Source organism: Montipora foliosa, chromosome 12, assembly GCF_036669935.1.
Source record: "Montipora foliosa isolate CH-2021 chromosome 12, ASM3666993v2, whole genome shotgun sequence".
In the NCBI taxonomy this organism is placed as follows: Eukaryota; Metazoa; Cnidaria; class Anthozoa; order Scleractinia; family Acroporidae; genus Montipora; species Montipora foliosa.
This window is the reverse complement of record NC_090880.1, coordinates 14,272,743-14,282,742: the sequence shown is the minus strand read 5'-3', so window position 1 is coordinate 14,282,742 and position 10,000 is coordinate 14,272,743. Positions and strand designations below refer to the sequence as shown.

General features: G+C 40.8%; 2 protein-coding genes across 3 annotated transcripts in view; both read left to right on the top strand.

Moving 5' to 3' along the window:
- Positions 1–2,611, top strand: part of LOC137980842 (uncharacterized) — a 9,240-nt gene extending 6,629 nt beyond the window's left edge. Inside the window, exons 3-5 of the mRNA XM_068828253.1 lie at positions 1–2,060; positions 2,252–2,409; positions 2,524–2,611. The exon at positions 1–2,060 is cut by the window's left edge and continues 260 nt beyond it. Of these exons, the coding sequence (XP_068684354.1) occupies positions 1–2,060; positions 2,252–2,409; positions 2,524–2,611 (2,306 nt within the window). The remainder of the gene's footprint in view (positions 2,061–2,251; positions 2,410–2,523) is intronic.
- Positions 2,612–6,609: 3,998 nt separating this feature from the next.
- The window catches only part of LOC137978778 (protein NLRC3-like), a 31,799-nt gene continuing 28,408 nt past the window's right edge, over positions 6,610–10,000 (top strand). For both annotated transcript variants that reach the window (XM_068825839.1, XM_068825838.1), the window contains exons 1-3: positions 6,610–6,714; positions 7,893–7,979; positions 9,418–9,512. The gene's annotated coding sequence lies outside the window, so the exon portion shown is untranslated. The remainder of the gene's footprint in view (positions 6,715–7,892; positions 7,980–9,417; positions 9,513–10,000) is intronic.

Here is a 10,000-nt window from a genome sequence, read left to right as displayed (position 1 = left end):
CAACAAGTGATGAAGACGGCGTCTTCACTGAAAGACTGCCCAGGAGAAAACAAGAAAGGCCATTGCTTGAGCAGGGGCAGTATCTTGTTAAAACAACATATTGGACTCACAGGAAGCACAAAGATTTCAAGCGAAAGACGGTCGAGGTAATCAATTGGAAAAATGAAGTAGAGCCTCTGGGTATGATGCAGTACTTCTTTGAGGATGAGCCCCATAACGTGTCCCCAAAGAAATATGGAAATGCGAAAGGAGGCAAGCGTTTTTACCCAACTTCACGCAGTACCAAAAGCAACATCAGCAAGAGAGTCCGCTCCTGCCAAGGTCCAAGCAAAATTTATGATCAAGCTTTCCAAGATGCTAGAGGAATGTTTGCAATTAAAGCAGTGTCAGATCTTCCGAGAAATAGTAGGCAAGTCAAGTACGAGAGGTCTAAACTACGGCAAAAAACAGACAGAGACGAGTTGGCCAATTTTCTCGAGAAAAGTCGCAACAGCACGTGGATTCAAAACATTCAGTGGACTCCATGCCCACGAGCAGTTATTGCATCAAAGGGACTCCTTCAAGATGTTGTCAACAATTGCTGCAATCCGGAAAAGTTTGGCGTATTCTCCATTGACACCACATATAATGTTGGAGACTTTTATGTGACAAGCACAGTGTATCCTCACATTAAGCTGGAGAGCCGGTCAACTGGGACAGCTCCCTACCTACCAGGTCCAGCAATGCTACACGTCAAACAAGACGAGAGTCAGTTTGTGTATTTTGGCCACACCTTGATCGAAAAGCAGCCTAAAATAGAAGGCGTCCTTTTCATTGGTCTTGATCGCAGCAAATCACAAGAAAACGGTCTTGCTCGAGTATTCCCCATTTCAAGGTTCTTACCTTGTACCAAGCACGTACGGGACAATGTAGACGCAAAGCTTGCAAGCCTTCAATTAACCGAGGGACTTAAAGGGGAAATCCTAAAAGACATTTTCGGCGACGACAAGCGAATGATGAAGGGTTTGATTGATAGTGACAGTCCTGAAGGATTTGACTGCAAGTTGCTCGAGGCCCAACGCAGATGGGATTCTTTGGAGGTCATGGAGAAGGTGGGTGCTGAACCTGGGTTTGCAAAGTATTTTACAACTTGTGTAGCAGACAACATGAGAGGAGGCATAATAACTTCCGTCAGGAAGGCGGCTGGAATTGGGGACAACCTTTACTTTAACAACGCTTCAGAATCACTTCATTTCCAGTACAAACTACAGATTGAGCAGAATCGCACAGATGACACCCTATCTGGCAAACCCATCTTGAAGAGCACTTTGTCTCAGGCCACAGATGAATATGTCGAAATGTGCGAAAGAGCAGCGAGGAACGTCGAGAGAGCTGTTATTGACGAAGGCCCATACAGACTTGCACCAGAGTTTCAACACTTAAAGAAGACTGCAGAGGAATGGATTAAAATGTCCGAAAAGGAGAAGAAGGAGCACCTTAAAAAGATCACCCCCTTGATCCAAACAGCTGTCGACGAGGAAACGGAATTGCCTATGGATGAGGAAACAGCCGTTTTGGGTAATTTTGATGAGAGTGGCCTTCCAGAAATGTTCAAAGCTTCATGGCGAAATGCTGAGGTGATCTTGAAAGAGGACGGTGTAGGACAAGCTCCTGGTAGTAAGACGAATAAAGTGGTCATGTCCACTACAAGTGATAGTCTTCATCTTGTTAGGGTCACTGATGGGAAATTGCCAGTTTGTGATTGCGAAGGGTTCAAGCACAAGAGTCTCTGCGCGCACGTACTCGCAGTATCGTTCCAGATGGGCTCCTTACAACGAGTACTTTGTAAGTGGACACCAAACATCACTCGCCAACTACAGAAGAGTATGCCAAGTGGAGCAGGTCGTAAAGAAAACGAAAAAGGCAAGAAAAGAACCAGAAAAACGCACACAGAGGAACGATCCACCGCAGGATTTTCCGAGAGAGTTCCATCAGTGACGCCAGCCATTCCACGTGACGAGTATGAGGTTGTCTTTGTAAAGGACACTAAGGCGTTGACTTGCTATGGCTGTGGATCAAAGGTAATAGTAGTTACGCCTTAAAGACATATAGAGACGGTTTTAAGAGATAACTACGAGAGTCTTCAAAATGAAAACGACTTGTAGGCCAATGCATCGGTCTTTAATTTAAACAGTAACATTTTAATCACAGGCTCAGTATACCGGTATGGGAAGGTAAGCTTTAATAATCTCTAATAAATATTGTCTTGCAGTTAAGGAAGAAGCCTAGTGACGCACCACCTCCTGCACCATACGATTTGATACTCAAGCATCGAGAAAGAAGGGTCTATCAGAAGAAGGGAATGATTCAACTTAAGGTTGGTACCCTGTTTGATCAACGATATAATGAAATGCTACTTAGTAAAGACCAGTAAGTCAGGCCTTTCAATAATGTGTTTCAATAACACAACTACTCTTACAATAACTTAAAAGCGAGAAGACAATTACTAATTACTAATTATGGGTTATGAAAATCTCACTTCAGGTCAGCCGGGATTCAGAAAGTGTGTATTACCATGTCAGAAAAACGTGTGTACTGGCGAAGTGTGACAAGATCCTACCAAGAAATATAACAATCGCCGAGCCTATCAGTGAGCAGATGAGCGAAGTTCACAAGCGCCATTTATCTCGGGAATTTGGTGTTTTGGTACAGAAATGTCCGTCGAGAGTTTTGTTAGAAGTGTTGATATTATGATAATGACCGAATGCTAAAAATGTAAATGTTTCAAATTTAGTATCTAACCTAACTTCATCCAAGGAGTTTATTTTCATGAAACTTACAGATATTGCAGGTTATGTAGGGCACAACCAAGCAAGGTGTATTTTCATTTTGGCATGTTTCTTGACAATTTGTTAAAAGTACGTTGATAGTCAACCATACAATGTAAGGAAGTCTAAGGTGATTCAAGAATATAAATTTCTTTCCTTGTTGTGAGTGGTGCTTTTTTTTCTGAATCTTTTCCCTCGTGCATAAATACAACAATGGGACGTATGGGACGACGTGCTGCATTGGTTGATCTCGGTTTGCAAAGTAGTGAAACTCCACACACCCAAGGGGCATATATTGGCCACATGCGTGGCCGTTTATTGTTGATAGCAAGCTTAGAAAGCTTAATAAAAGACATACCAAAGTATCCCAGCAAAGGTGAGGGAGAAACCTCCAGGAGGGTCCCTCTGAGTCGATTTCCTTGTAATCAGTTTCCTGTAGAATAAAAAACAGAAACAAAAAGAAAACAGAAATGATCAAAGCCGTAGTTCATCTCCTAAACACGTTGATTTCATTCAGGTATTAAAATGGAACAAGAGTTTGGTCCTGATGCATCGACTGTCAACAGAAATACCTATCAAGTACGTTAGGTTTTGAAGATTCTAGTAGTATATTGAAACCTTTCGAATTATGCAAACGGTCTAAAAAGTGTCACTATTTCATAACCACGACTAGAACCCTCCCATGAAATACCATCACTCAACTTTATGACAACTAAAACATCAATGTACGCAGCCACGAACCGAAATCGTCAACTCACGATTGCAGTTCAGTCCGTAGTTAGCAAAGCAGACGTGTGTTGATAATTCACTAGGCAATTTTCCAGTTCTTCAGTGGAACTGAGAACAAAATAAGTTGTCAGCAAGTGCTGTCTTCATACCTCAAAACTGTACTCTTCCGCCATATTGCTGGCTATTTTTCCGTTCCATTCTCCTGTCAGAGCCTCGTTCCAACTCCCTTCGCGTTGAACGAAGACAAACCCTCGTTTCCAGGTCTCCATGCGAATGAGATAAGGAACTCCTCCAGTTCCAATTTCATCATTTACTGGTTTTACTCTAAGAACAAGACCGGAAAGCGTGGTCGATGCCAAACATATGAAAATTTTCTGTGCCCTGTGCCCTGCGACCTGTGACCTGCGTTTTGTACCTGCCGATACCCGCCCACAAGAAATGGACCCTAAAATCACTGCTGCCGCAGTGTCGCAGTCGTGTTGTTGGATCACAGGGGTCGTAATTTCATGATACGCTATCACGAATATATGCAAATGAGTTAAAGGAAAGTGTAAGCTACTCCTCATGTACACTAAAATGAACTGTCTACATAGAAACAACTATCTACAGTGTCTACAGTAGGAACAGCTAATTCTACATTGTCTACAGTAGGAACAGTTATCTACACTGTCTACAATGGGAACAGCTATCTACACTGTCTACAGTAGGAACACTGTCTACAGTGGGAACAGCTATTTACACTGTCTACAATGGGAACAGCTATCTACATTATCTACAATAGGAACAGCTACCTACACTGTCTACAGTAGGAACAGCTATCTACACTATCTACAAGGGGAACAGCTATCTACACTGTCTACAGTAGGAACAGTTATATACACTGTCTACAATGGGAACAACTATCTACACTGTTAACAGTAGGAACGGCTATCTACATTGTCTACAGTAGAAACAGCTATCTACACTGTCTACAGTAGGAACAGCTATCTACATTGTCTACAGTAGGAACAGCTATCTACACTGTTTACAGTAGGAACAGCTATCTACACTGTATTACGACCGATCACAGGCTCCCCAAGCTGAAAATACGTGGTGTATGCGACAGTTTGTGTATACAGAGAATTGTGTGGGAAAATCACCGATCGTAAAAAAAATTGTGTAAATAACTATCTCGTTTGAAATAAAGTTTTCCTACCTCAAATGTGTGACGAACTTGTCTCTTTTGCCGAGTTTCGAGCCATTCTGACGCCGTTTAGTGAAGTCATCCGGAAAGCCGTTACTGAAATAATAGGAAGGCCGACCACTCCATCCATCGCTGACCAGACCTCACTCCACAAATCGTTTTCTCCTCAACAGGAAAAGTCCCGAATCGCAATAAAAACAACAGTTCCATAAAGCCCAATAAATTTCACTCCAAATACGTGTGTTTCGGCGGCCGAAAGACTCGTGACGAACGAAAACTTTGCCTTAAAATTCACCTATTCGGCTTTCCTCAGAGGCTTTGTGACCGTTGTTGACTGCCCGGTCACAAGTCAACAACGGTCGTGTTGCCACACAGGCGGCCCAGAGTCGGAAGGTAAACAATTATAAGGATTTGTATGGGAATCTTGATAACAGACTGAAAAAGACATTTACCCGCAAAAGTTCTCAATAAAAAAGCCGTACTTTATTGTCATGGTGAATTTCTTGCTTTTTGTGTGGTTTTTTGCCTGATTGAATGCGATTTAAGCGACTTCTCAAATTCCCGAGTACTTACGGAGTTCGATGAAAATCCGGATTTATAACATGCGGTGGGGCAACCAAAGCGATGGGAGCTGTGTTTAAGGTTTCAGTGTGGAACTTTTAATATCGTTCGCCGATTTAGAAACTCGAACATGACCCCAGGCAGGTATTTGGGGACGAGTCTGGGATTTGTTTTGCTCTGCCCAACTATGGGTACACTTGCGTAGGTTTGCGCTCACCGTATGGAGGCTCGGTGAACCGTTGACTAGCCGTGTCAAAATTGGTTGTTAGCGAGCCTCGGAGGAGTTTGAAAATTTGAATATTTTTCGCATTTTCTCAGCGATGGATACTCGCTGGACCTTGAAACTTGGTCAAGGGGAAGTAAATTTATCCGTGTAGCCATCGCCGGAGTTTGAGCGTGACTGATGCCGGAGAAGTGTGAATTTTTTCGGCGAGATCTGAGGTAAGTTAGAAATGAGTTGCCAGCCTTTCCTTTATTTAGGGAAGAGTGACGACTCGGGAATTTGAGAAGTCGCTTAAATCGCATTCAATCAGGCAAAAAACCACACAAAAAGCAAGAAATTCACCATGACAATAAAGTACGGCTTTTTTATTGAGAACTTTTGCGGATAAATGTCTTTTTCAGTCTGTTATCAAGATTCCCATACAAATCCTTATAATTGTTTACCTTCCGACTCTGGGCCGCCTGTGGTTGCCAGCGCGCGGTCAAATTCAAATGGACCAATCAGAGTTGAGAGTGAAACCACCTTGGGAGTTTCCGTTGTTGACTGCCCGGTCACAAGCCTCTGTGGAAAGCCGAGTCGAATATTCACCTACAATCACTGAGCCTGAGGCGAATAATTGTTTTAGTATAAATACACAGGTGATTAGTTCAAAAAAGAGAAAAAAAAAAACATTTCAACGCGAAATCATCTTCACTTACAGTGGCAAAACGACTACTGACAGCCATTTTGTCCGTCGAGGTGATTATCGGCAGATAATCCGAGATAGCGAGCCAATGAGAGCGCGCGATTTTGTATAATCACTTATTGATTTTGTATAATCACTTATTCACATATTCACCGATAATCACTTCGCCTGCGGCGAATAATTGTTAAATATCAAAATACCTTAGTAGAGATAGGAGGGGAGGAATGGAGGCGATCCATAACGATTTATCCTTCCTTGCCAATGCTTTAAAATGAAAGAAATACTATGAGACAAGTCAAGATGATCGAGATAGAAATTTTTCCGTCACAAAAAGGTTTACTCCATTACTTTGCAAAATCTTTCCACCCTCTCACCCCACCCCAGCTGAAAAGCTCCTTTTCTAACGTCATCCACCCCACTGTCTGGATTCGGCTTTAATCTTCCTGTTGATTCCACAAGCGTTTTACAGAGCTCGCGAAAGGAGTTTGGACGTTTATTTTTCGTGAGAAGCTGCAGCTTGATGAAGGTTTGTGTTCTTATATTCAATTTAATACATAATCTAAATGATTCAGCCATAAAGCCAAGTATCTAAGTACTGAGTATTGGGCAATTTGTGCTACGCTATTTTTAGCTGGTTAGATTTGATCTGTGGTAGTATTGCAGGAAGTTTGCATTGGTAACAGCTGATTGCAGAAAAAGGCGGAATTATTTCCCCAGCTGGGGAGGTAACTTACAGTATAACGATAAGTCACTTTTCGGGGGATAAGATCTCTCCTTGGTCGCCTTTAATTCAGTACTGTTCAGTTTGCTTCGGCCACAACGTGCTTTGTGGAATGATTATCTGTTTGGAGATCACTTTACCATGGCCTCGTTTACTAGAAGTGAAACATTTCACAGTAATTTAGTATCGCCTGATTCACGATGCATCGATGATAGGGATGATGCTTGAGTGCAACTTGGAAAATATCTTTTTCAGTACTTTCACTTTCATTTTCGTTTAGAGTCAAGCTATGTGACGCGTGATCATGAGTATCCACAAGACTGAACGAACATTCGAATTCCTCTTTGGAGCTTCCGAGATTTGAATGGAATCTTGAAGATTTTTCTGAACGTTGCTACGAAAAATGCACAATAACTTAACAACAATTCATCAAACACTTCAAATTGCTTTCTGTGTTAAAACACCTTTTATCTTATAATAAAACGAAAGTTGATGGCTAACCATTTTTTATGTATAACAAAGAACAAATATCTACGGGAATTCAGAATGTCCACGAGAGCAAAGTGAATACTTGGTTCAAATTTCAAAACAACTGGTCACGCGTGACATAGCTTGAATGTAAAGGCCTTTAATTAAGAGCTTTCCATAACATTTTGTGCAATGTAAGGCGTTTATTTAACTAACAAATTTCAACAACTTCTGTGCGTTTGTATTTCTTTTTAATGAATCTTCGTGTTGTTGTTCCAGACTGAGACTGCCTTCACCATGGTTTCAACCAATTGTCCTCCAAAATTGATATTATGATAAAATATGCCTTTGTACGGAGAAAGCGGAATTAATTGTAAAAGGAAATGTAATTGCATGTATATGGCTGGGCTTGTTTCAAAAACTGCCAAGAGGCAGTACAATTCCGGAAGTACTACCAAACTAAATGATTTTCTGGTCTTGAGTTAGACTTGCTTATCAACAAGTGTGTTTTTTAGGGTTGTTTTGGGAATTAGAAGAAAAGGATTGAGAAGAATGCAGCAGTGCCACCAACTGAAGGTTGATTTCTACAGCTGAGAATTTAGGTGAATTCATCAGTATTAATTAATAGTTCTCAATTAAACCTCTTTCACTTTTCTTTAAAACCATCACCAAATCTCTTTGTAAATGTTTTAAATCATTGAGCAAGACATCTTAATTAAGGTTCAATGCATTCTTGTCTCTGCTGTACATAGTTGTTTATGTGTATTTTCGGTTTCATTTTCTTGAAAGAGGAAACTTCTTAACTAAATATGGGATACCCAGATCTTTTGAAGTAACTTAGATAGTTATTGCTGGTATATGTATATATACTGGAGCATGTTCCATTTTGTCAGGCCTTCTAACAGGGTACGCTAGTGAACGACCGCAAAATTCAGTCAAACCAGCACAGTAACACGCAATTCGAAAAATTTAGCAAAATCCACACAAAACTGAAAGATTTACTCAAAACTTAATTTAATTACTACAGATATTTCTATTGAGTACCAAGATGTCTAGAAATGTTTAGGCTATTTCAGGCTATTTACCTTCAAAAAACAAACAACAATTTCCTCACTTACCATGAAAAACTTGTCGAGTGAGGACCATGGGGGAGCCAGCGAGTCATGCGAGCCATGGCTGCGAGCCATGCTAGCTATGCAAGCCATCGCTGCGAGTCATGGAAGCCATTAACATGGTGAGCTATGTGAGTCAACATGTGAGTCACACATTTATTGAAAGCTAACCATTTTAAAATGGGTTCTTATACAAATACTATTTATCAGCGCGGCTATTTGAAATGGGTGCTATGACTTACAGTGTAAATGCCGCTTGCGAGGCTTGCATGGCTCACATGACTGGCTGGCTCACAGATTGTCCAGCCCGAACTCGTCGATCAGATACTGGGCTTGTGGTAGGACGTGGAAAAAAATGAAAGATTATGCGGAAATTTTTGGCAGAATTATGCGTAAATGTGCGTTGATTATGCAGAAATTACACCGGATTATGTGGAAATTTAAATAATTATAAAGCTAATAATTAGGCCCATCCAATGTATTTACATGCTTCATGGTAAATCAGGACTCAAAATTGTGACCTAGAAGGACTCATTTAAATTGTGGGCTAGAAGTGGGTCAGTTGATCATGGAGGGTAGGGTGAGGGGGATATTGGGGTCTGGATGAAATTAATCTCCAGATTTTAGATCTCCAGAGGTTGGCATCACTGTATTTCGTGCTAGGCTGGCTGCAAATCATTTCTCAATGTAAAATCGAAAATTCCATTCTTGCATGTGCACAGCAGTTAAATACATTGTGAAGTACATGGCTTTTCTTTAATCTTCTATAGATTGTTCTTTGTGGCTCTAAGGGGTATTTTTAAAAGAAATTCCTTCTTAGCTTTGGAATTAGATGTGCAGCTTAAAATAATAAATTCATTATGTACATACTAATTAATTGAGCATGACAACTTAAAGGAGGATGGTTTAATTCTTGTCTCTTCTGTAGTCACTGTGATAAAATCTCTCAATGAAAGAGGAAACTTTTTGACCAAAGATGTGATTTCCAGACTTTTCTGAATTATAAATTGAGAATTATTGCAGGTATGTATGCATATGTTAGACTTTGTAATCTACTTGACAATGTATTTTAACATCACCAATATGATTGTGTTCCTGTAAATTCCCACGTTTCAGACAATTTTGAAACGTCTTCTTAAATATTTTTGTCAAGTGACCATAATTTTGTCTAACTTTACAGTAATTTTACTGAGCAGACTTGTTCTTTGCATGAAATTGACTGAAGGTTATTATTTACATTATAATTAACAACTGCGTTGCTAAGTGGAGGTTGGGTGCCTGAGACAATTCCTAGAGCTCTTCCACTATTGGTAGCCAGTTCCAAGATAGGGACTGCACCGATGGCTGGCAAAACCTACGAAACCAGCCATGATTCCCAAGAAGACAGGCACCCCAGCACACTGATAATCAGTGGAAAGAAGAGGGGCAGGGTGGGGGTGAAGGGAGGGAAAAAACCGCCAAACGCTCCACACAAAATTCTTCTGCTTCCTGTCACACCGATGAATAAGCTT